Genomic DNA, 25704 nt, shown 5'->3' with positions numbered 1-25704 from the left:
AGCTTCGTTCGGCGATAGTCCGGACTGATAAAGTGTAGGAAATGCCTTGAGTGCAGCGGGCTACATGCAAACACGCTTACACACACATACACTAAATTAGGATAAGTCCTTGGGACATTCTGAATATTCTAAACAAATTCTGAACCACCAAAAGATCAGTAGACAGCAACATTAGATTGTTAGAGCTAGGAAGAGAGGTGTTTTGGTTTTCTGTCTCTTACAGAGAAAGGAACAGACACCAGACGAGGTCACAGATATACGAGGATCCTTGGCAGCAGAGACAGACACGGTGACTGCGGAAACATCAACTGGGTTCAAGTGTCATGGCATTTTGGGCTCCAGTTAGTCACCTCAAAAGGATGGATCAAATAAACACAGCAATAACCACGAAGGGGTTGACGGAAATCCAGGAACACCACACCAACGAGGTTCGAGAGGCTCTTGGTCAAAAGGGGGACACGTTCCTGTTCCTTTTCCTGGGGAACACAGCTGTGACCCCAGAATACACAGATCATTGTTTGAAATCGGGGCAGAATAATCCCCTGATCTGTGCAACGACTGAAGGGTTGTCTAACCCCTGAGGTTGAAGGAAACAAGAGCAGAGGATCACCCGACTGGACGACACTGGTGCCTACAGCAATAAAATAAAGGTTAAAAGCTCCTCGGACAGAGGTTCTAGTCTGAGTACGTTTGGAGGGTATAAGGTAGCACCGAAATAAAGCTGTGGGAGAACTGGGGAGTGATGGGAGTATCATCTGTACCTACTATTGTTGTTGTAATAAAAGTTTTTCTTGCATCTGAACTGCGTAAACACAGAGGTCATCTCACATATGGTTCACCCAACAGGGGGACAAAAGGCCTGAGGAGTAAGGAGAAATGAACCCGGCAACACTGGATTGCAGGGTGTAAGTGAGCTCTTTATGTCTAAAGAGCTCAACAGGGGGAATTGTTGGATTATGATATTATTTTATGCCATGTTAGACCCCTAATTAAAGATTGTGAATTATTATGTAGTTTCAGTTTGCATTATGCTCCTGAACTAGAAGAAGGTGATAACTATTACATTTGGTAAACTGATTTGCATTACATTAGACTGTTGATTTATTGTGAATGAATGATATTGTTTTATGATGCATTATACTGCTGAGTTATAAGAAATACTGTTCACAGAAAGTCATCGTCTCATTTGTCTGATTAGAAGAGAACAGAGCATACTGCCCCATCTCATCAGGAGCAGATAAACAGGGAGCCAAGGTCGTAGCTTAGGCGCTGTGTGTGAGAAAGAATGTTTAGGCTCTGATGATTAGGTGGGGGCCACTAGAGGCTATAAGAGTTTGATCAAGGCTCCACCATTTTGAGATCTGATGCTGTCTGTGTATGGTGTCCATCTCCCACGCGTGTGTTCATTAAATCATCGTTTGACTTGACCCGGCCGGACCAGTGTTGTTATTTTGGTTTTCCTCTTGTATCCATTCCCAATATTTGAATCCGTAACACAGAGGAAATACAAGAGAAGGTGAAGATATAAAACGGTATAGAAGGAAAAGTCATCCTGCAGTGCAGCATTCAGACTCCCAACTGCATCTAAAGCTACGTGACCCACTGTTGACAGAATCGTGATGTTTTCTGTACACAGTCCGTGGCTTTGTTGGCCCGGGATGGGAGTGGGTATGTCTACTGTGACCGATCATCTTTGACCAGAGGGCGGGGCTTACGACACCATGTTTATTTATTCATGTTTTTGGAAACTTGCCTGTAAAGCAGACTAAATAATGTTGGAGCATTTGTCTAAACACATCAGTATTTAAAATGTTTACCTCTTTTGATTTGATATAAACGTCTCAAATCCATCTAGAAATGAACCCTCCCTTTATTGGTGCTGTGACAACAATCAGCCAAAAGTTATAAATGTTTAAAATGTAATTTAATAACAATTTTTCCACAAACACAAAGTTACATGTGCACTTTCTGAATACAGTCTACAAAAAGTAAACAAGTTAGACAGTTTTCTTTGGCTACAAATGCCACACGAACACGCAGCAGCTAAGAGCCGAGCGTGGAGGTCCACGCCACCGGTGACTTTACGGTCAGCTGAATGAAACCGGCGCACTCGTTGTCTCAGACCGTCTGCGACAGGTCACCGTGAAATTGGCGTCGTACTCGAGTCCTTCTGTTTGTCTTAACTTCTGACTAAAGTGAGTAAATGGCTGCTCACGCAGGTTAGTGATGCAGGGAAACTCCAGTGCACTCGCTGAAGCCCAATCAGCCCGACTAACGATGACAGTTTTGCACAAAGTCTGAGGTCACCATTATATTTGTGTTGGCTGGATTCCAATTTCAAGAAGCTGTTGCTTAAAACTGAGTCGTGGATTAAGGCCGCTTCAGTGTCTCTGTCTCCTGTTGTTCTTGCTCCAAACGCACTCGCCGGCCTCATTACAGTTATTACACGTGCTGACTGTAAACTCCTCTAGTCCGCTCCCGCGTCCCTCATCCTCCCGCTCTCAGGAGGATGCGGTGCCAGCCCTCATGATCCTGAAAAGCGCGTTGACGTTATTGCTTTTGATGGCGTCTCGACAGGCGGAGATCACTTGGTTCTTGGGCTTACCCACTGCAGAGAAGCACACGCAGAGGCAGATACGCTTAATATATCATCTTCTCCCCTGGTTCAACTGGAGGTAGTTAACAAACAGTGCTGCTATGTTAACTAACAGTGCTTGTCAGACTTACCTCGGAGCCTGCCGGCTCGCTGTATGGCTTGGTTGACAGACTTGAGACAAGCCAGGAGAGCATTGTGGTTGTTTGAGCGGATCTTGTACTCGTTGATTAGATCCCGGTTTAGATCGTACAGCTCTCTGTAGCGCTTCTTCATAGTTGTCCTACGATGGAAACGAACAAAGATGTGAGGAAACGAAGGAAGTCAACAGTTTTTGCAGTTTCATGAATGAAATGATACTGTAACAGGATTTATTCTTCTGCGTTAAATTTGTGCTGCAGGTATGTCAAGACTGCAACCCCCTGTGCAACCCTACGCCGTTATCTGACATGCACGTCCCTGGAAATGTAACGCTGCCTCAGTGCAGCGCTTGACTACCGCCATCGTCTCGCTCAGTGCCACCAGTCCTCTGATCCATTTATGGATTTCTGTTTGCCGCGCTTTTTGAACGCATCGCTGAGAGAATAATAACTATCACCTTAATAAAGGACTCGTATCATCAGTAAATTCCTGAAGCTAGATCACCAAAACTATTAGATATGTTTACCTGTAGGGGAATAAAAACATGAATAAATAATTCAAACTGTTCACAACAAAGAGAGAGAACCCAGGATTTTATTTCTACCACGGCTGGCAGTGAATAAAACACACGCCTTTCAGGGCACATACATCCATTTGCTTCCGCTTATCCTTTTAAGGGTCGCTGGAGCCTATCCCAGCTGTCATAGGGCGAGAAGCGGGGCACATCAAGCTAACATACAGAGACAGACAACCATTCACACTCACATTCACTTAAGTAAGCCGGAGTACCCGGAGAGAACATGCGAACTCCACACAGGTGGTGGAACTGAACTCAGGTGCAACAGTGCGAACCACTGCGCTGCACATACAAGTCCAGATAATTCAACAATAATGTAGCAACATGGCTGCAAGTATCATGAAGTAAAATCCTGAGATAACTCACATGTCACCCATTAGGCGCGCGTCCTCTGCTTGCACCAGCATGTTTCTGATGTAGTTGGAGTGGTCAGCCATAGCTGCAGTTAGTTTCTGGTGGACAGAATGGAACTCGTCCACCTAGCAAACACATTTAAACGTACAGGTCACCTTAACCCTTTAAGACCTACCATAGAACCAAGTCCGCCAGAGCTTATATTATATGTTTACATGCTGTGGAGCCATTTTTGGGAGCATTTCAAGTTGCTATACATCAATACAACCATTACAGCCCAGATTTTAATAATATGTATGAATTAAGTTCATAGTAATTACATAAATTGCAAAAAAGTGCAATAAACTACAAAAAAATTGAAAATCGTTTTTGTTTTTTTTAACATATATTTCTAGTTAGAGAAATTTAAGAGGCTTATCCCTCAAAACTGTAAATACAAAAAAGTTGCACAAAATAGTTTCCCACCACAGGAAATTTATTTTGAGTGTCTTCATAGTTTTATTTTTGAAATACACCAATTTTTATACACTACAGGAAAAACGAAAATAAATATTATGATGCAAATTTGCAAAAAAGCAGCATATGCATCAAAATAAACTATTTCCAGCAGTGCAATATGAGTCCTAAGCATCCCAGAAACCACACAGAAAGTCATAAAGTCAAAGATAACTTTTAAAATCACCAGTATAGGTTCATGAGGCCCTGATGGTAAAAAACTACATTTCCGCGAAAATGACGTCACTTCCGGTTTCGGGCAGGTCATGGCGGACATGCGATAGTTCACTCTGACGTCTATTCCAACATAGGAAGTGCTACAAACAGCTGATCGGATCGGCAAAACGTGTTTCTGGAATATTATGTTTTTGTTGCTGCAAGTGCTTTTTATGCAGTTTTTGCAAAGCTATATGTGGAAGGAAACTGTGACCGAGGACAAGCTGATGGCATAAGATGTAAGTACAACTCCTCCGGTTTCATATGCAAAAAAATTTATTGCGCTAGCTCACGTGGTTGCAGAGCTACCGGGATTTAAAAATAGTTACGCAAAACAGAGCGTGCAGCTCTGACGGTTTTAAAGGGTTAAATTCAGCTGACCTAATTTTGCCCTGTAGTGTATGACTTGCCCAGTTTAGGAGATAGACTACAGGGACTAAAGTTTTGGTCAGACCCAACGTCCTGAACGTTTGACACTGAGAGCAGATGAAACCTGAGCCAAACCTCAGTGAGCGTCGTGTGCAGCTCCTCAAAATATGTGGGGAAGTCTGCTTCTGCTGACAGGTCCTCAATTGCCAGGAAGGAGGCTAATGATTGGATCAGATCTCCTGCTAGGTCAATATCATCAGTTCTTATGGTGATCTGATTGGACACATGAATTATTATTGTTCTTAAAATACGTATAAACTAATGACAGAGCAAGAAACAAATGAGTGCTGTGGATATTTTTGATGTGTACCTGTCCATTGCTGGCCATGCTGAAGGACAACAGCCCCCCACCTCTGAGTGAACTAAAGGTAACATCGGGACTCTCCACTCCCTCTGGAAGCAGGAAATTCTGATTCAGCCACATCACCACCTACACAAGAACACAATGACACAGAGCCGAGGATGAGATTAAACAGAATTAGATTTCATAAATGCCGACGATCGTGTGACAGCCTACCCTCTGCTGTCGATCGTTGATGCTGAAGGCGACCCTCCCTGTGGGCTGTGCAGCCGACGAGTCGACGGCGAGGTCGTACATGGAGAAACGAGGCAGCTGACGAGTGATTTCAAACACGTGGAACTGAGTGCTGACGAGGACGAAAAGAACAGGACGACGTGAGAACGAGAGCGGCGTTGTTAACCGCATCAGAAAAAGACTCATTACTCTGATCTGACCTGGTTCTCCCTCCAACAAAGGCTTTGATGTGCAGATCCACTGGGATGTCCTTCGGGGGCACAATGGGGACTCTGACACAACCAGACAGGTTTTGAGCGCTGGGGTGGACGACGTGACTCTCACCCTCAAAGATGCCTTCTGCAAAGATGAGCACTGCACGGATAACCGTCTCTGTAAAAGATCAAGGAGAGACTCAGCGACTTGTACGCAAACACTCGATAAACGGTGACGCGCTAACCAACGCTACCATTTGGTGTTGAAATGCTGAGCTCCACATGAGCCTTCTGGGTCTCTGCAGCAGCTTTCACTGACAGCGCTGTCTGGAGCTGAGTGTTGGCTGGTATGACTCCCATCCCACTGTGCGTCTCTGACACACCCTGAAATAAGAGCAGAGTTTATGACTCCTCACACAGGCGGAGCCCAGAAATCCTCTCAGAACACACAGTTGTTTTATTAACGTGGATAAATCAATAACAAAAACTCTTTAACACAATCACAAACAGCTGCCTCAAAGGTGCAACTGTGATGGCGCCTGTCTGTAAAGCAGTGTGCTCCAGCTCCAGGGTTTTTATAAAGATCTGTCGTTAACATTTAAGAAGAGCTTTTTAAATTATTGGTATCATAAATGTAAAGCCACTGTGTGCCTGCTGAAATGTAGGACCCACAAACATCACCATCAGTTTATTGTGACTGAATAAATCACCTTGGCATTCTCCTCGTAGTTGCGAAGCTCAAGCAGCAGATTCTGTCTGCGCTGGCTGAGCTCTCGAACAAGGTCCTGCTCGGCGCTCGTGTCCATGAGATTCCCTTTTAGGTCTTTACTGGCTGGCAGATAACCACGAACTACAAACACATTGACAGGTATAGCAACATCCTCTGATGAGCTCACAGTCTTTGAAATGATACCTGGCTTGTCCGTGTTCACAGAAAACACACAAGGAAATGTACAAATGTCCATTTTCAACCAGTTCTCACACACTTACCTTCTCCTTCTGTGGAGGTGCAGATGAGCTGTTTCTGTCCATCCAGCCTGTAGTCTCCCTCCACTACTCCAGCCACAGAAGAAGAGAAGTTGTCTTTGAAGATGACCTCACCAGTGCGGTCGCTGCGAGCGTCAATCTGACATAAAGCACACAGAATCCTCGCCAGTCGTTGTCCCACAAAATCATTTTGAGAAAGTCCCACGTTAAGACAGTAAGAAGTCGTTTGTGGATAACAGCTGTGGACTCACCTTTCCATTGGACCAACCAGTGATGAGCTCCACGACCCCATCGGCATTCAAGTCAAATGCAAAGATGCTCATTGCATGATTCTTGGACTAAGTGAGGAGAAAAGAGCACATTAGAAAACTGAATTATTCACATTTAATCTCAGCCAAGACTGTCTTTACTCATCAGGTTCAAACTGCAGGTGAGCAACGCACGACTGTCCTCTTCATGCTGTGAAAGGTAACACTATCCACCGTCCATGAGCGTCCTACAAATGACTATTAGTCATGTTACAAGTAGTATTTGTTACTACTACACTAATCCCCGTCAGAGACATTTATACTGGCAGACGTGAGCGGAGAGTCAGCATCATCGTGGCGCTCTGGACCCCCCAGTAAAGGCTACAGGTCGATCAGGTCAAAGACAAACAGACTCAATAAAGGTTTTTACCCGCACGCTGTCAAACATGCGCCACCTCCACCCGGACTGAAGGCTAACTGTGCTGCTAACATTTATTTACATTTTCACTGTCGTTATAAATAACATTCCTGCCTCTTACTCAATGTGCACGACCACTGATTCCACCTTACAGCATATAACTTGGATACAACTGTATATATCTATATGTATATATCTGTGCATCTTTTATGCTAAAGTCACTTTAATGTAAAAAATCGACATATTGCTAATGAGAGATGCCAAACTGCCGTCCATTGTTCTTGTAACAGTGACAATAAAGATCTCATCTGAACCACATTCACAGAACAGATTCCGTTTGACATAATCTGGTTATAAATGAATTGAGAAAAAAATACATTTGGATTAATTAAATGTTTATTGCAGAATAATCTCATAGTTTTGAACTTTTAGGAAACATAAAAAGTACAAAAACAAAATGAAAAGAAGGAGAGACACCAAAGAAATGAGGAACGTATGAAGATGATGACGGTACCTTGATTCTCCAGTAGCGGGCAGCGCGGTCGTACACGCCGACGGTGCCATTAGCCAGAGCATAACCAAACCTGCTGCCGTGCATGTGGCACAAAGACGTGACTGTCTGTTGGAGGAAGACACACAGATAAGAAATTGAACAACACATTAGTGCTACAAGTGCAAAGTGTTTTATTATTGCTTCTTGTGCACAAAGCGCATTAAAAACATGTAACACAACATGATCAAGCTAGCAGTTACCAAGCTAGCAGTTACCAAGCTACGCGTTGCACCCTCATTTTACCTCATTCTCCGTCATCTCTGACACAAGTTCGTCCTCTTTGAACACTCTGATGTCAAAATCCTCAGACCCCACCAGGAGCTGTGAGTGCAACAGCAACAACAGCTTTATTTAGATGGCACCAAATGACAACAACAGTCACCTCAAGGCAGTTTGTTAAAGAGTTAAAGACCCTCCAGTCATATTTGCATGAATTAATGTCATACCTATATTTATAACAGAACTGTAAGATGCTCTGTTACTAACATTGTAGTGTGTTAAGTGGAAAGCTCCCCGACTACTGGGCAGTCAAGACTTACCTCGTTTTTTCCATCTCCAGTGAAGTCACAGAGCACCAGAGACCTGACATTATCTCCAGTGACCTAAGAAAATGTAGTTTAAGATCAAGTGGAGCACAATTTCTTTATAAATATGTGAAAAATATGTAAACATTCATGATTTTAGACCAAGAAAACCAGTTTGATGAGATCTGTTACTAGTTAACACATACAAACTAAAAACACTAGATACTGGGGGGGAAAAAATCTTGCTTTTTTCTTACCGTCCAAAAGTGGTCATTGCCCTGATAGTCAAAGCCTTGCAAGGCACAGTTCCCTCCAATGATAGCAAGAGGAGAGGGGATGTCCCCAAGTTTCCCCAACACGATGGCGTTAGCTCCATCTGTCACCTGCACAGAGAAGAAACACGTTTAAATATAAGCCAGCTTCACATCGTTTTGGGCAAAGCATTTATAATCGAGCCACTTTTCATTTTGTGACTTGAGCTATGAAGCAGAGATTTTTACTTGTCTCAACTGTATAATTAGCTGAGTCAGTCAGGTCGTGGCGTCAGCTGGTTAATCAGTAATTCTGTCACTTTTTAAACCAAACTACACATAAAAAAGCTGCAATCAACAGAACTAATTAAGAATTGTTTGAATCCTGATTTAAATATAGAATAACACAAGTCCAATGTGTTGATGCTCAATCATCCAGCAAAGTAAATCTCCAAAAGTTGATTCTGTTCTTCTGGACGTAGCGTTTTGTGGGAGAAACGTTTCGTCATCATCAGGTGACGTCTTCAGTCTCAGCTGACTGCAGGTTTCAATCTTATAAACAGGACATTTGCACCATCACCTGATGATGACGAAACGTTTCTCCCACAAAGCGCTACGTCCAGATGAACAGAATCAACTTTTGGAGACCCAGTTCCAATATTTTTCCTGACTTTACTCACCTCTCTGTAAAATATGTCAGCATTGTCATGGACATCATAAGCCAACAGGTTTGTCTGGGATCCCACCAACAGTGTGTCCCCAGTAGTATTTGGTCCCAGTCTTCCTGCAGCCAAACAGGTGACTGCCTGATTGATGTTGAGCAGAGAAATGTCAGAGTCTTGGGCACTCTGGCTCAGTCGGTGAGCCACAGGTCTCTGGCCACGGGTGTGGGGGTTGTGAATGAAAACCTTTTAATGAGAAAGACAACAAGAGAGTAGGGAACTGCCAAATGCTCCAGAGTCAGCAGTTCTTTTCCACACAGAGCCAGATAAGTTTGGGTAAATGAAATCATCATTTGAAAACTGCATTTTGTATTTACTTTAATTAACTGAGGTTAATTAAAATTAAAATTAGCTATTTTAATTTTAATTTTAGCTAAACAGGTAAATGTGACAAGTACGATCAAAAAAGAAATCAGGAAGAGGGCAAATACTTGGTTGTTTTCACTCTCATCGTGTCACAAAAACATGATAGTAATTTTCCTACAGCATGGATGATATTTACACATAACTGTGAGGATTTTGCAAACATTTATTTCCCTCACCTTTCCAGCCTGCGTGGCGGCAGTAAGGCATGGATGAACCCCATCAAACTGTCCAATAGTCACCATGCGAGGGTTAATCTTGTGGTTCAGCTTCAGAGTGAATATGGGGACCAGCATGATGCTTACTCGGGTCTTAATAGAGATGAGAACTTACTGAGAATCAAATATCTCACACACAAGACGAGAAGGTTGCCTAAAAATAAGCAAAAGGTGATGAGTAACTTTGCCACACTAATGTAATTACAGGCTTTAGCTCAGCCAGCCACAGGCGACTTCCGTTGCCTAGCAACAAGGAGTCGCAAGCTAAAGCTTTTCATCTGGCTAATCTCCCCGTCGTTTGCTCCAGAAGAATGGCTTTTAAACAACCATAAGACACCACACCGACACCTTCACACGTCGCAAGCCCTGCATAAACACCAAGTACGGCATGGTGCTTTCTGCTGAAAGAAATATTGGACTTAAATGCATGGAAAGCTAGCACAACTAGCTGACATTAACGTCGATGTCTTGGAACTCGCAGGAAACAAGTCCAAACTACTGACGGCCCAACAACAAAACACATCACTAATTTGTGACAGACGTACCAGGCCCACACGTTAGCAGCAAAACTTCGATTTTTGTTCCAAAGAATCCAGTCGCAAATGAGCTACCTGGATAAAATGATAACACGGCCACAGGAAGTCGAGTAGCTGCCAACATCCGGTCTGCTGTTTTCAAAATAAATTACACAACTCAGAGTTGCAGTGGGCTAATGTTGCTATACATGGAAGAAAAATGCATTTCTTCTTCTTCTTTCAACAGATCACCTTCCGTCATCTTAACCTCTTCCTAATATTGTGTCACCCCAACCCACTTCATGTCCTTCTTCAATATATCCACAACCAGCTTTGCTATCTTCCTCTATTCCTTCAGCTTGGGAGCTCCATCTTCAATATCCTTGTGCAGAGGCGGGACTGTGGATGTACTGGACCTCTAATATACTCATTTTTAACCTTGTCTTTTCACTCCCACTCAAAATCTTACTATGATGCCAGGTCTTTCTTGGAAATGAGATTTTTAATCTCAATGAGATTTTTTTTACCTGGATAAATAAAGGATTTAAAAAAAAAATTCTGCCACCTCCAACTCATCCGCCTGTCTTTTTTCATATTTCTACTGCCACATATCACAACAAGTCTCACTACCATTTTGCAAACGGTCTATTTCACTACTGTTACCAATCACCCCTGGCGCTCATCTTAACACACTCTACCTGCCTCACACACGTGTGTGTTCTGTTTCGTTTCTACTGACTTTGATTCCAGGGCACACTTCTACCCCTCCAGGCTCTCACTACAGATAACAATGTTGTCTGTGAACATCATGGTCCACAGACTTCTGCCTAACCTCTTCTACCAGCCTGTCAGTCAAAACTATCTCATCACCTGTCCAAATGGGGATCAGATCAGAATTCTGTGCTCCTAAGGACTACCACATAATTGGCCCACGGTGTCTCTACGTTTATTTTATTAGTAGTTTAAAAAATAAAATAAAATCCCACCACCAACAACAACAACAACAACAGGCGTTTTAGTAAATAAATAAATACATTCTGACAACTAAGGATTCAATTCAGTGGGACAATCTCAGATTTTCCATTGAAAAGGTGTAGGTGGAAACTTAAGCTTGTTACATCTGCACTTTTTACTTACATAATATCATAAATGAATTACACTAACACAACACAACCATAAAAAACATCAATAATAACTTTGCCACTTGGCTTTTGAACTTTAAAAATTGAAGAAAAACTTAATAACTCCTCATCAAATTTTCCACTCAAAATTTGTAAGCAATATACATATTTTTTAACCACTTACTTCTAAATTTCTATTTTCTAAATTTCTAATTTAGAAGTACTGATAAGTTCTGTGTGGTTAGAGAGTAATTAAATATGTTAAATAATTCTCTTCACAGTCACAAAAGTCGAGTCCAACTGCATGAGAAAAGTAATGATTTCTGTTGTTGTGTGTTTTCATAAAGTGATTATCAACAGTCTGTCTTTGTAAAAAAGAAAAAGAAAGGAAAAAAAAGCAAGGGCTCGTCCGGGATTTGAACCCGGGACCTCTCGCACCCAAAGCGAGAATCATACCCCTAGACCAACGAGCCAGTTGAGAACCATGCTTGCATCTGGAATTGTTGACCATAAAGACGTGCTGTTGAATACTTCAAAACTTGTGATGTGGCACTTTGGCCTCGTCATTTTAATCCGGTCAAACATCACCCTCTGGTGGTGGACAACAGTCTAGCTTCAACTTGTTCAAATCCCGTCCAACCATCCAGTTGGGGGGGGGGGGGGCACGTGAAACAGTGTCAGAGTCATCCGGTCGTTAAGTCTGACGTCACTAGCCGTGTCTGGGCCGCTGCAGGTCCATATATCAAACATCACTATGGCATTACTGAGAGTTGAAAAACTGTCTAATGTCTTTCATCTTTAATAAAATGATCAGCGTTCTGCTCTACCAGGTGTAACAATTGAGTTTAACATCCAGGCATCCATGAAAATGGAATTTATGACATTTAACGGAGTTAGAAGTTAGCAGGAAGTTAGCTCGAGCTTCTATCTAAATATTGCAGATATTTTATCATAACTCTGGTTTTACGTGGCCGATCAACACAATTTAAAAACTGGTATAAAGTCCACACTTTCTCCGTCAGTTGTTCCGTCTGTCCTGCTCACATCAACGTTGTACACGTTGTCATTAACGTGGCTTCACTAAAACACCGGTGTCGGCACATAAGGACGCAACGTTGATTAGCTGCGTATATACGAATGTGAATCGCATCATTGGCTGGACTATGGGATAAGGCGGCATCGTTCTGATCCCATACGGGAGCAGCCAGTCACTGACTAACACTGCAAAACAGAATTGTTAAAGTTTTAATGTTAATTTCAATTCAGGTTAGATTTATTTTCTGTGCGCAGAGACCGTGCCAGAAGTGCGCAATTGCGCACGCGCAGCTTAGAGGGAACATTGGTTGTAAGGTCTAGTTTCTTTCATCTGAGGCAGCTGACCATAATTAAGCACTTTCTTGCGTGACAGCAATTTGAAACAGTAATCCGTGCCTTTGTAACCGTTCGGCTGGATTACTGTAATTCTCTTTATTTTGGGGTGAGTCAATCTCCTGCTTTTTGACTGCAGCTAGCTCAGAATGCTGCTGCACGTCTTTTAACTGGCACTCGTAGATGCGAGCACATCACCCAGTTTTATATTCACTTCATTGGCCGCCCGTGCATTTTAGGATCATATTAAGCTGCTTTTATTTGTTTTTAAATGTTTGTCCAATGCTGCCCCTCTGTACCTCTCTGAGCTTCTTCATACAGACCAGCTCCTCCTGAGCGTGCCCAGGACTAACCGTGAGCTCAGAGGGGATCGGGCGTTTGCTGTGGCAGCACCAAAACGGTGGAATGCGTTGCCTTTACATGTTAGACAGGACCTTCCTTATCTGTTTTTAAATCACGTCTTAAAACATATTTGGCTTTTAGCACAGCAGGACTTGTTGATGTCTCTTAATATGTTTCTTATTAATTATATTATTTTTCAATTTTAAGATATTCTATATGTAATGTAAACTGCTTTCTCTTTGTTTTATATTTGTAGTACGTTGGCCAACATTGTTGGATGTAAAGTGCCTGATAAATAAAGATGCTATGCTATTCTAAGGAACAAATATGATATTGAAAATGTGATAAATAAAAATGAATAAAAATAAGACTGCAAGTTTTTGACAGCTGCAAAATTCACGGGCAGCAGCCTTTTGTGTGTCCGTGTGTGCCGCATGAAAAGAAATACATTATTCAGTTATCACACAATTAACTTTGACACAAGGGGATATAAAAAGCAAGGGCTCGTCCGGGATTTGAACCCGGGACCTCTCGCACCCTAAGCGAGAATCATACCCCTAGACCAACGAGCCACAGAAAACATCTGCTCACATCTGGACTTCTGACATATACTTGTGTGTGAATCCTGCAAAGTTGTGATGTGGCATTTGGTCCTCACTGCTTCATCCAGTGCAACACCGCCCTCTGCTGGTGGAAAACGTTATAAGTCTTCATCTTGTTAACAGACGCCCCCACTATATGCTAGAGCATTTTTATGGTATCTATGTACCTTTTTCACTAGAGATGTGTAAAAACAACATTTATTTATTCAATTGCACAAACATAATTATACAAAAAACATTAAAAAGCGTTTAAGGGACAGGAATACACCCCTGTGCCTCATCCCCGTGGTCTGCCAGGATGGCGCGCCGCTCCTCCGTGACCCCTGTCCTCCTCCACAATCTGAGGCCGCTGTGTCCCTGTGCCGCTGGGGCTTGTACCTCACCCCGGCTCCTGTCAGGATTGGGCTGGTAAACGCCAGATCGCTGGTGAACAAAAAGGATTTTAAAAAGGATTTTAAATGTAAACAGTGTTTTTTACAGCCCTCGTCTTCCAGTTTTGAGCTTGAACTCTGTGCTCTTTGTTGTTATTTATCGTCACCCTAAATACAATAAGAATTTCATAAATGACTTTTCAGAATTTCTAGCTGGGATTATACCCAACTACGCTCATGTTCTTATTGTGGGAGATTTTAATATCCAATTCTCATGTTTGTTTTTAAATGTTTAAACGGTCTTGCCCCCAATTTACCTCTCTGAGCTTCTTCATCCTTACTCACCCCCCAGGTCTCTCAGGTCAGCTGACAAGCTGCTCCTGGAGGTACCCAGGTCCAAGAGGAAGCTCAGAGGGGGCGGGGCTGCTCCTAATCTGTGGAACAATCACATTAGAGAGGCCCCCTCACTGTCCACTTTTAAAACACGTCTTAAAACCCATTTTTACTCCTTGGCTTATGACACAATCAGCACCTGATTTTATTGTTTTAATCTAATGCCATGATTTTTATTGTTTTAAATGTAATTCTAATTATCATTTTATTCTATTTTATTATTGTTTTTGCTATTTGCGCCAATTTTATTACTTTAAATGTTATTTTAATTGTCATCTTATTTTTTAAAAATATTTCTCTATTTTATATTATTTATTTTTTAAACTTGTGTAATGTATCATGTTTGGCATGTCAAGCAGGGACGTGCGGGGGGGGGGGGGGGGGGGGTAGAGGGGCTTGAGCACCCGCCCCTTTCCTGATGGGTGCCCAAAGTGCCCTTTTGTTGAGGCAACTTTTAAAAAAATATTTATTTATTTATTTTATTTTTGCGGAGTCCTGTCAGTGCTCCTCAACAATAATATTTAACTATTAATCACAGTTTTGCTAAATAAAAGGATCTGGCTTGCATCAGTCACATGATCACATTTAACCAATGATCGCCCTTGACGGCAGAACGCGCTGGTTACGAGCCGGGAACGAGCTCACAAAGAGCACGCGCATTTTTTGCGGTCCGGAGCTGCAGGAGAAACACAAGTTAACTCAGAGACACAGACTGATGCGACAAAACCAGTAAGTAGGTGTACAGCGTACACTGTAGTGTGTAGCACACAGGAGTGTTAGCTTATTACGGACACGTTGGTATGTTGAAACAAACGAGCGTGCTGTGTGTGCAACAGCGTGACAAACATTACCTGTCCTTTTATTAACTGCACATGTAGTGCTGGTCACAGCTGCTGGCTACCTGTGTAAGGCTGTCATGGGTCTGTAGCTCTGTCACCGTTTTAGGGAACATATTTAGTTTTAAAGTAAGTTTCCGGGCTTTTCCTGCCTTTCTGGGGAGATTATATTTCACTAAAAAAACGATCTAATATGCATGTCCACATAATTATGCATTATTATAATTATAATATATTAAAAAACACACGCTGTATTTTAAAGAACATACATTAAGAAGCAGATTATATTAGATTTATATTTTAAATAAGACAAAATTTGGATTTTACAGCAGTAAAATTATTGTATCTCTACAGTTTAAAAATGTAATAAGCTTTGCCCCTGCACAGAGTGGATAGTGAAACAAATGGAATCATCATAAATACATTATTTCATATTTATTACTTCCCCCTCCTCATTGCTTTATTATTGTAGCTCTAGTAATAAATAATAATGTAAGGATTCTGGATCAGCACCATGATGCCCATAGTGTATACAGTATTCTGAAGAAGGTCTAAAACGTCACTGTGTGTGCGTGCATGTGTGTGTTTTATTTAGATGGATTTTTAAAAAAAAATATTACTCATGATATAACATTGTCCAGACATGGCTGGTAAGGACATGAGGAGGAAACAGTAGAGCTGTGTGAGGCTACTAAAGGCAGTGGATCCCTCAGCAGCTGGATTACAAAGAGCACATGTACCAGTTGTACCAGCTATAACATTTTTCTGTCATCATTTTATTATAGATTAAGTGCTGGAGTTGTTAGGTGTGGATAATTAGATTATAGTTTATTGCAATAGCAAGTTGTGCCTTGTTCTCAGATAGACAGCAAGTGGAGAGTGATATATGAAAAGATGGGATGGAAGGAAGAAGAGAAGCAAAGAGTGATTCACAGGCAGAGCCGAGTTTATTTCTCACAGTTTTTGTTGCCTTATGGTTCCAAGCGCTGTCACCAATCTTTGCATTTTGTTATTATCTCATGACACTTGTTTAATCAGCTACCATCTCTCCTATGGACTTTTTACTGTCTACAGATCAACACAGCCCTGCCCTCCAGCACTATCAGCAGCAACCCCTCAACAGCAACATTGTAGCCATCAGGTCAAACATCGGCTACGTTTGCTTTGCCTTGTCGCCACCTTACAACAGTGATATAGTATGATGCAATTCCATATTAGATTCTTGATGAATGTGTGTTGTTGTTATTCAGCCTGGTTCGATGTGCCCCTTTTTAACTTTGAGCACCCGCCCCTTTAAACGACTCTGCTTCTATTCTCAAATAATCCATTTTAACTGAATTGATTAAAACTTTGGGCTCGTCCGGGATTTGAACCCGGGACCTCTCGCACCCTAAGCGAGAATCATACCCCTAGACCAACGAGCCACAGAAAGCAGCTGCTCACATCTGGACTTCTGACATATACTTGTGTGCAAAGTTGTGGCATTTGGTCCTCACTGCTTCATCCAGTACAACACCGCCCTCTGCTGGTGGAAAACGGTATAAGTCTTCATCTCGTTAACAGACGCCCCCACTATATGCTAGAGCATTTTTATGGTATGTACCTTTTTCACTGGAGATGTGTGAAAACAACATTTATTTAAACAAAAACACTTATTTACCGAGTAAAGAGAAATTTCTTGATGCATCTCAATCATCCAGGTAAGTAAATCTCCAAAAGTTGATTCTGTTCATCTGGACGTAGCGTTTTTCAGCAGGAGAAACGTTTTTGTTTGTGCAAATATTCTTGTGTTAAACAAATGTGCAGACTGCACATGCAGTCGCTAAGGTTCCTGCTTGTCTAACTAAATGAAAAGATGCTGATTAATGCACTGTCACAAGACAAGCTGTCAGTTTGATAGTAATTCTTGACTTGACAGTTCATGTGCAAAAGTCTTTGATAGCGTTTGTCTTCAAACATCTCATTTTGAGTACAGCTTTTTACAGGAGTTCAGTTCACATACTCTTGCACTCTTTTGTGTCTTTTGCCATTTGAAAAGTTGCAAGAAAGTCATGTTTCTATTCTCAAATAATCCATTTTAACTGAATTGATTAAAACTTAGGGCTCGTCCGGGATTTGAACCCGGGACCTCTCGCACCCTAAGCGAGAATCATACCCCTAGACCAACGAGCCACAGAAAGCAGCTGCTCACATCTGGACTTCTGACATATACTTGTGTGCAAAGTTGTGCATTTTGTCCTCACTGCTTCATCCAGTGCAGCAGCGCCCTCTGCTGGTGAGAAAATGTGATGTCTTCAACTTGAACTTTTAAACGTTCTTAACAAAAGAAGTCAAAGACTTTATCTTTGATGTGCATGGTATCCATTATTGCAGATCATATATTATATATCCTGTAGTGTTTGTTTTTTACAATAGTACACGTGGAAGTATTAGTAAAACTGACTATGATGTTAACAAAAGGTAGAAAGAATAAACAGGAAGTGGTCGACGTTCCTGCAAGACCATGGTGCTACATATTACATATAGCAGACAATCAAAACAGGACCACATGTGCGAAAAATGCAAAAATTGCATAAACAAAAATGGTGCAGCACCGGACAGAATAGAACGATACAGACACAAGACGGTGCAGGCACAACAGTACAATAGAAATGTGCAAAAGACTGCGTATTGTGCAAAAAGTCACATGTTGTATGAAGGTTTGTGTGTGAGAGAGAGAAGAGTGAAGAGGTGATGTCATGTTCTCGGCTTTTTGGGAAATAAACATTTGTCCCACATGACTTTTCCGGTCATTTGCGCCCCACCAGTGGGGCATGCCACACACTGAGAATTGCTGCCCTAGTCCAACAAGCAAAATGAAACCTTTATGGTGCTGTGACATGAGAATCTATTCCAACAGAATCTTCTGCTGGTAAAGATTTTCTATGTACACATGAAAAAAATCTGAAAATGGAAGCATTCAAAAGCATTAAGGGGTCAGCATTCATGGTCAACAGCCATCCTGTCATGATTGGGAGGGACATTTCAGTGTTGGAGAAAAAACCAACAGAAATATGAATGCACAAAAGTGCCATCAGATTTTGATCCACCATGAAAGAACATCTGGAAACCATTCACTTTCATTTTCCAGTATTAAAATCATCCCAAACGCAGCGGCAATGCAGTAAAAGCGTGCTATTAGCCTAATACTGAAGTCACTGAGCTTCAGTTTCGCAGTTATTACACTTAGATAAGATAAGATAACTCTTTATTGTCATTGCACAGTCATACATAGTACAGTAGTACAATGAAATTGGAAAACTGTCCTACGTCGGCACTACATATAACACAACACAACACGATACGACACATCACAACGCAACACAAACAACACAACACAGTATAATAACTTAGTAATAAAAAAGAAGAATAAGTGTATTTGTATTGCACACTGTTATTATTGCACATTAATCATTATTGCACCTTGTTATAAATAGAAATATTATTATTGTTATTGTTTTAAACATTGTTACCTCCCCCTAAAAAAGTCCAGGGAGGTAGCCAATCAGGTCAGCTGTTAGCATTGATCAGGGCTGTTGCCCTGTTGTAAAAGCTGTCCTTGAGTCTGTTTGTTCAGGACCTCAGCAGCCTGAACCTCCTGCCGGACGGCAGCAGCTTAAACACCCGGTGTCCTGGGTGTGTACCGTCCCGTAGGATGCTGCGTGCCCTCTTGAGACACCGAGTGCTGTACAGGTCCTTCAAGGAGGGAAGAAGATGTCCAATGATTTTTTGACCGTCCCATTTCACAAGCCTCGCACTTCCGGTCTTAGCGGTCTTTGTGTACGCGGTCCTTGTGGACCGTTAAGGCTGCAGACCCTGAATTGGGATACAGCCAGGTGCTGTGTCCCAATTCAGGGTCTGCACGCTTGAAGTACGCATTTCAAGTGCGATTACGTCACCGCCACGCGACGACGGCTGTCCCAATTCGAAGTGTACTTCAAATGCATACTCCAAATGCGCCGTCGATTTCCCCAAATATCAAGCGTGGTCCGGTGCACGCTTCGTGGTCCCATATATCCCACAATTCATAGCGCGGCGGTGGGTGTGGATAATTTTGCCGCAAAATACGGCAGAAGGGAGCGGCCAAAGAGTGAACTGTCAAAAGTAAGTACTGAATATGACGTCACTTATTCATGTGCGAATAATGAAGAACATTAAAACATTGCTGTTGACCACATGTCGGCAAAGTTGTGTGACATTAGTGATGTTTGTACTTTCAGCGTTAACTTGGTTTTAAAGCCTCTACTCCTAAATATATATATAGTCGACCTTAATCTTACAGAGAATCTGATGAGGTTATGGATAATTAAAGTCAGTCATATATCCACAAACACAACAAGCTGAAAGTCAGTGAGATATATGTGATATATATATATATATATATATATATATATATATATATATATATATATATATATATATATATATATATATATATATATATATATCTGACAATACTATAATATTGGCCATATTATATTTACATTACCACAGTGAGATGACTTTAGTCTCATGAACAACATTAACTAATTGTTATTTACTAGCTAATCTTAAATAACTGTTCAGTACAGAAATGAAGCCCTTGAATCATGTTTTACAGTCCTGTGGTCTCAGCCTCAGATACTCAACTAATCAAAGTGATGTCATGACAAAAATGAATGACCAACAAAACATTTTTCTCCTTCATTTCTGTCACACAAAGCTGTATGTAACGTGTCTCACGGTTAGTATCATGGTTGCTAGGCAACCTGAACAGCGCGACGAAGCATATACCGTCCCATTTCACAAGCCTCTCACTTCTCGTACTTATAGTACGCACAGTACGTAGTACGCGTAGTGCGCGTAGTGCGCGTAGTTCAAGCGTGCGGTCTCTTAATTGGGACACAGCCCTTGTGGACCGTTAAGGCTGCAGACCCTGGATTGGGACACAGCCAGGGTCTTTCCGCTTTCTACGAGTCACCGCGTGGGCCAAACTTAACCTGCACATGTTTCACAGTGCGCATGCTCGAGTTAGCTTCGAGTGTACTTCTTCGGGATGGCAGCAAGAGCGAAACGAGCCAAGGTAACAGTTTGATCCGGTTTGTTTTTAAGCAGCAAACACGACGCCGCGTGTTTCTGTGCACGTGTAACATGCTGTGGTGCACACGCTGGGTTTACGTAGCCGATCATGAACTCTGTGATCTGCTACTTAAAACGTGCCGCCATTCAGCTCACTTTATCACTTAGCATTGATGCAAGGAACACAGTTACCTTCTTCTAACTGTAACCACGTGGCTTCGTTTTAGAAGCGCGTGAAACCACGTGCACGATAGCGTTAGATAACACGTGCCTGTTGCTGATGTTTCTGCGCTGACAGGTGGAGGATGGCTCGGAGCTGAGCCCTCTGCAGAGCTTTTTGCAGTGGTGTGACGGAGTAGGCCTGGAGCTCAGCAGTAAGGTTTGTTACGGCGTCGTGCGACTGTATTTACAGCTTATTAGTCAGCACTAAGGTCCGGTTTAGGACTGACGTTTGTACCTGCAGGTGTGTGTGAGTAAAGAGGGGACCGTGGCCGAGTACGGGATGCTGGCCAAGGATGACATAGAGGACGGGGAGGTTTTGTTCACCATCCCCAGATCAGCTCTCCTCCATCAGGGAACAACAAAAGTTTCTACCTTGCTGGAAAAAGGTGACGTGTAACGCTGCAAAGATGCTGCAAAGATGCTGCAAAGATGCTGCAAAGACGCTGCCTGCCTGCATCCCTCAGTTTGTAACTTTCTCCCTTTTCCTTCTCAGAGCGGTCGACTCTGCAGAGCTCGTCGGGTTGGGTTCCCCTGCTGCTGGCTCTGCTGTATGAATACACATCCTCACAGTCCCACTGGAGAGCCTACCTCTCTTTGTGGACAGACTTCAAAACACTGGATCATCCCATGTTCTGGTGAGGAACACGCATCGGCTCCCATCCTATCCAGAGGTGTGGTGTTACTTCCCTGGTACGATGGCGCGTACATCGGCGTGCTCGCTGGAGTCGTGTTAGTTGTTTCCAGACCTGTTTAAACAGCTCACGTAATGAAAGAGCAGAGTCCCTTTCCTTTCTGTTCTAATATTTTGTTGAAACTGAGCAGAACTGAGCTTAGTCGCATTTCTGCACAGAGATCGGTGTAATTAAAACGTCTCAGCGTCAACTGTATCTTTGTTTAGTCTTTCTAGATTATACTACATGAAATAGTCTTAAATTAATATTTTATTTCCTCTCTTAAGAGGAGGAAAACATTTGAGCTGTCATCCTTTCAGGTCTAAAGAGGAGAGAGGCGGGCTCTTGAAGGGAACAGGTGTGCCGGAGGCAGTGGACAGGGACCTGGCTAACATCCAGCGGGAGTACACAGATGTGGTCCTGCCATTCATGAGCAGACATCCTGACCTCTGGAGCCCCGGCACACACACACTGGACTTGTACACACAGCTTGTGGCCTTTGTCATGGCCTACAGGTTAGCATAAATACAGACAGTTACAGCAGTGCACGAGTATGTGTTTGTTTCTTCTTCCCATCCATCTCTCCATTCGTCTGCAGTTTCCAAGAGCCACAAGATGAGGAGGATGACGATGAGGAGGAGGAGGAGGAGGAGAAGCCTCCCAACCCACCAATGATGGTTCCCATGGCTGACATGCTTAACCATGTGTCCAATCACAATGCTAATCTGGAGTTCACACAAGTGAGGAGACACATCTCAAGGCTCGCAAAATTTCAAAATCTCTGGTAGCCTTTTGGGCAGGCATTCTTCAGTTTTTGGTGGCCCAAAATAAATTTAAGTAGCCCGAATAAAAAAGAAAGTTATTTTTTTAATTGTTTCGTTTACAATATTATACATTAAAGTATAATATTGTAACGGAAACAAAAATTAATTAAAAAAATTACAACCATCAACTCAAATACTTGGTTCAAATTGAACAGAAATTTCTATGAACTTGTTAGAACTGTGTAGTTATAGTTATAGTCTGATTTGTCATAACTTTTCCGTTTTGCGGTAGGCTTTTCTTTGGCTGCCCCTTCTTCACCCTGGCCTGTCTTATTTGGCTGAACTAAAATACCAGCTTAAATCCTGCTGCTTTCACACACGCACTCACATAACGCTCAGCGATTCTCTGCGCGATCAACCTCTCACGTTTAAGCTGCGAGAGATTCACTTGTCGCGTTTGCATAGTAAGCTAACGATTGATAAGACGACGTCAGAGGAATTGGTGCGCAATTAATCGTCACTCACCAATCAGTGCTGTCGCTCTCTACACACCGTTCGTGCGATCGCAAAGTGAAAGTGAAAGCAAAAAACAAGCGCAAATTCAAACGCGATTTCAATATGTCACATATTGACAGTGGCTCATCGATGCCAATGACATAATTACTCAGCTACATTGGCGAAAGAATGCAAAAGCACTGACATATATTTTCCTTCCTACGATAGCCCGACGGGCAGGGCTGAGTTAGATTTTGGTAGCCTGACTGGAAAAATCGCTAGCCCCGGGACGTCGGGCTAGCGATTTTGCGAACCCTGTATCTGTTATGGCAGCTTTGCACCTTTGAAAATCATCTACTGTAGATAAAAGATGGGAGAAGCCAGCGTGATGCTGATGATTAGTTTTTGATGTCCAAGACAAGCAAGAGGTGGCGAAACACTCGTACAGCACCCGTCTGTGTATGCTTGGACAGTAATGTGGCCATGATGTATAAAATTAGCTTGACACGAGGGATTGTGGTCATGAACTCATCAAGTGTAGAATAGAGTCGCTGTGTTTCCACATTTTAGTTTTGAACAATGAGTTTGTGCAACATTTTTTCAGGATAGCTTGAAGATGGTCTGCGTGCGCCGTATTCCTAAAGGCCAGGAGGTGTTTAACACGTACGGGCAGATGGCCAACTGGCAGCTGCTTCACATGTACGGCTTCACCGAGCCGTGTTCCAGCAACAGCAACGACACCGCCGACATCCCCGTCGCTAAATTCTACGAAGCTGCCGCACGAGGTGAACGATGACAGCCGCGTTTGTTTCAAAGCGTTGTGACGGCGTGAACGACATCCCTCATTTTCCCTCCCAGGTGCTCAGTCGGATCTGGACCGGCAGCTGGTTGAGGAGCAGTGGGGGGTGTTGCGTCAGATGACGGAGGAGAAAGCAGCCTTCGTCTTTGATAAACAAGGCTGCCTTACAGACACAGAGCTCCATACGGCGCTCAAGGTGAGGGAGCACGTAAAAACAGCGCTCGTTATCGTCTGTTTTTACTTATCGGGACAAACACTTGAAGCAGCGCCCTGTTTGAGATACGAGTGTTTGCTGACTTTGTTTTCAGGTGCTGTGCATGTCAAAGGAAGAGCTTTCAGAGTTTAAAGACAACGAAGGATGGGAAGAAGATGACGAGGATGAGGAGAAGATATCCCTGGCGCTTTCCAACGAGGGTCTTTCCGAGTTAAAGGCTTCATGGAAACGGCTGATTTATGAGGCGGCCCATCTGACATTGAGGTCCTACGGAGACGGAGAGGACGAGGAAAACGTCATGGATGTCGACCGGGCGTTAATGGAGGATAAGGCGGCGCTCGCGGGACTGAGCTGCAGGCAGTGGAAGGCGCTGCAAGTACGCTATGGACAGAAGAGCATCCTGCATGGACTCATGGAGCTAACCAAGTCATGAGTCCGGCTCTGACGGGAACAGCAGCCGAGGTTTTTAATCGTACGTGTGCACCATCGTTTTTAGATGGTTAATAAAACAAATGTCTTACAAGATGGTTTTTGGACTGTTTTCTTCACTATTAATATTGAAATTTCACATTTCATCAGAACATCTTGCAAAAACAAAATCAAGTATTAATATACAGAACGTGAGCCGCTTTAACTCGGACTCTGACTTCACTGTCCAGTGAAGGCAAATGTAGTAAAACGATTACACTGAGAACTGACCATGAATGTGGTGTCATAGTACAGCATACATCTGGAATTAGTTTTTAAAAGTTATTTTGGATTTTCTCCAAACCACTGAGGCTCAAATGTCTTATCCTCATCAGAAAAATCTAAGAAACAGCCGGTCCTGGTATACCCTCCAGCCACCCGCAGGTCTGTTTCTGTTTGGTCATTTCTCCTCTCACCCTTCAGATGGTGCTGTGAGACACAGCAAACCTTCTGGCAACAGCATGTATTGATGTGCTGTCTTGGGTCCAGATGTCTCCTGTTAGTCATACTGATCTGAGCCAAATGTTGAACTAGTCAAAAAATAAATGTCAGAGGCCTCGACCTGTAAAATCAGTGGTGACGAACTCCAGGCATCGAGGGCCGGTGTCCTGGATCCAACAGCTGATTTAAACATCAACATGACGTTCTCCAGAGGCCTGGGAATGAACTCATCATGTGATTCAGGTGTGTTGACCCAGGCTGAGATCTAAAACCTGCAGGACACCGACCCCGAGGCCTGGAGTTCCCCACCGTTGTGTAAAATCATTCCTGTTTTGGGCGTTGGCTCATTGTTACCTCTGGACTAAGGGCTGTTCGATATAACGATATAAAAACATCTATCGTTTCCTATTACGCTATCGTTTGTTTCGTGGTGTCGTAAAATAAACTGTTTACGGCAATAGTTTTTCATGGTTTTGATGGTCACTGTAGTGCAGGGGTGGGCAACACCAGGCCTCGAGGGTCGGTGTCCTGCAGGTTTTAGATCTCACCCTGGGTCAACACACCTGAATCACCACACCTGAATCACATGATTAGTTCATTACCAGGCCTCTGGAGAACTTCAGGACATGTTGAGGAGCTAATTTATCCATTTAAATCAGCTGTGATGGATTAAGGACACATCTAAAACCTGCAGGGACACCAGCCCTCGAGGCCTGGAGTTCCCCACCCCTGGTCCACACTACGGACGGACAAGCGCCTGTTTTTACGTGTTGTCGTTAGCAACAACAACGGTAAAACCATCGCGTGGCTCCGCTGTTTTTGACGTAAACCTTTCACAATAAAGCTCAAGATCCTGTTGAGACTTCAAAATAAACTGAATCAGGTGAAAGAGTATGCAGAGAGTTTACGGATGAGAAGCAAAAAAGTCGTCAGGTGCTTAAAAAAAATAAACCTTAGACTCAAACTTTGAAAGAAAATGTCAGCCGTTACAACTTATGTCTAAAAATGTATCAGTTAAAACACTCGACTCCTGCTACACGACGCCCAGCTGGAAACACTTCACGCAAGTCGAGCTGCCTGAGATTCACAGAATTTACAGAAAATGTTACATTGTTGTGATTTATATCGTTGTCAGGACGATACATGTCTTACATCAGGATATGAGAT

The 25704-nt window shown here is 42.8% G+C and overlaps 2 protein-coding genes and 4 non-coding genes across 7 annotated transcripts; 1 reads left to right on the top strand and 5 right to left on the bottom strand.

Moving 5' to 3' along the window:
• Nucleotides 1–1902: 1902 nt before the first annotated feature.
• On the bottom strand, nt 1903–10506 carry bbs2 (Bardet-Biedl syndrome 2). Of its 2 annotated transcripts, none has more exons than XM_087842763.1 (18): nt 10364–10506; nt 9780–9972; nt 9196–9423; nt 8522–8647; nt 8280–8342; nt 7984–8061; nt 7702–7806; nt 6773–6859; nt 6525–6660; nt 6245–6384; nt 5789–5918; nt 5541–5712; nt 5323–5452; nt 5116–5235; nt 4881–5018; nt 3678–3790; nt 2728–2876; nt 1903–2608 (listed from the first exon to the last, which is right to left on the bottom strand). In XM_087842763.1, the coding sequence occupies exons 2-18, from the start codon at nt 9894–9896 to the stop codon at nt 2502–2504; spliced, it is 2139 nt and encodes a 712-aa protein (XP_087698889.1). In that variant the 5' UTR covers nt 9897–9972; nt 10364–10506; the 3' UTR covers nt 1903–2501. The 2 variants fall into 2 exon arrangements, with proteins under 2 accessions (XP_087698889.1, XP_087698888.1); XM_087842762.1 differs by having other exon boundaries at nt 9780–9911.
• A 1349-nt stretch (nt 10507–11855) lies between these two features.
• trnap-ugg (transfer RNA proline (anticodon UGG)) lies at nt 11856–11927 on the bottom strand. The gene has a single exon. It is a non-coding gene; the product is annotated as a tRNA-Pro (tRNA).
• A 1737-nt stretch (nt 11928–13664) lies between these two features.
• On the bottom strand, nt 13665–13736 carry trnap-agg (transfer RNA proline (anticodon AGG)). The gene has a single exon. It is a non-coding gene; the product is annotated as a tRNA-Pro (tRNA).
• A 2982-nt stretch (nt 13737–16718) lies between these two features.
• Nucleotides 16719–16790, bottom strand: trnap-agg (transfer RNA proline (anticodon AGG)). Its single transcript has one exon. It is a non-coding gene; the product is annotated as a tRNA-Pro (tRNA).
• A 676-nt stretch (nt 16791–17466) lies between these two features.
• trnap-agg (transfer RNA proline (anticodon AGG)) lies at nt 17467–17538 on the bottom strand. The gene has a single exon. It is a non-coding gene; the product is annotated as a tRNA-Pro (tRNA).
• Nucleotides 17539–20384: 2846 nt separating this feature from the next.
• Nucleotides 20385–24132, top strand: setd6 (SET domain containing 6, protein lysine methyltransferase). The gene is made up of 9 exons (XM_087842761.1): nt 20385–20467; nt 20762–20842; nt 20927–21071; nt 21179–21320; nt 21677–21871; nt 21955–22096; nt 23220–23400; nt 23474–23610; nt 23723–24132. The coding sequence occupies exons 1-9, from the start codon at nt 20441–20443 to the stop codon at nt 24059–24061; spliced, it is 1389 nt and encodes a 462-aa protein (XP_087698887.1). The 5' UTR covers nt 20385–20440; the 3' UTR covers nt 24062–24132.
• Nucleotides 24133–25704: the final 1572 nt, after the last annotated feature.

Source organism: Neolamprologus brichardi, chromosome 7 (assembly GCF_056152115.1).
Source record: "Neolamprologus brichardi isolate AB-2024 chromosome 7, ASM5615211v1, whole genome shotgun sequence".
NCBI lineage: Eukaryota > Metazoa > Chordata > Actinopteri > Cichliformes > Cichlidae > Neolamprologus > Neolamprologus brichardi.
The sequence above is the reverse complement of the archived record's forward strand: the minus strand, read 5'-3'. Positions and strand labels throughout refer to the sequence as shown.

Bases quoted from the DNA above. Each gene is read 5' to 3' on its own strand.
- setd6 (XM_087842761.1), top strand. From the start codon at position 20,441: ATGGCAGCAAGAGCGAAACGAGCCAAG. The intron at 21,321-21,676 runs GTGAGGAACACG...TCATCCTTTCAG, and splicing joins CTGGATCATCCCATGTTCTG to GTCTAAAGAGGAGAGAGGCG. The intron at 23,611-23,722 runs GTGAGGGAGCAC...CTTTGTTTTCAG, and splicing joins AGCTCCATACGGCGCTCAAG to GTGCTGTGCATGTCAAAGGA.
- bbs2 (XM_087842763.1), bottom strand. From the start codon at position 9,896: ATGCTGGTCCCCATATTCACTCTGAAGCTGAACCACAAGATTAACCCT. The intron at 5,453-5,540 runs GTCAGATCAGAG...CGTCCTCGTCAG, and splicing joins TTTGTTGGAGGGAGAACCAG to CACTCAGTTCCACGTGTTTG. The intron at 3,791-4,880 runs GTTTGGCTCAGG...TGTGTTTGCTAG, and splicing joins TGCACACGACGCTCACTGAG to GTGGACGAGTTCCATTCTGT.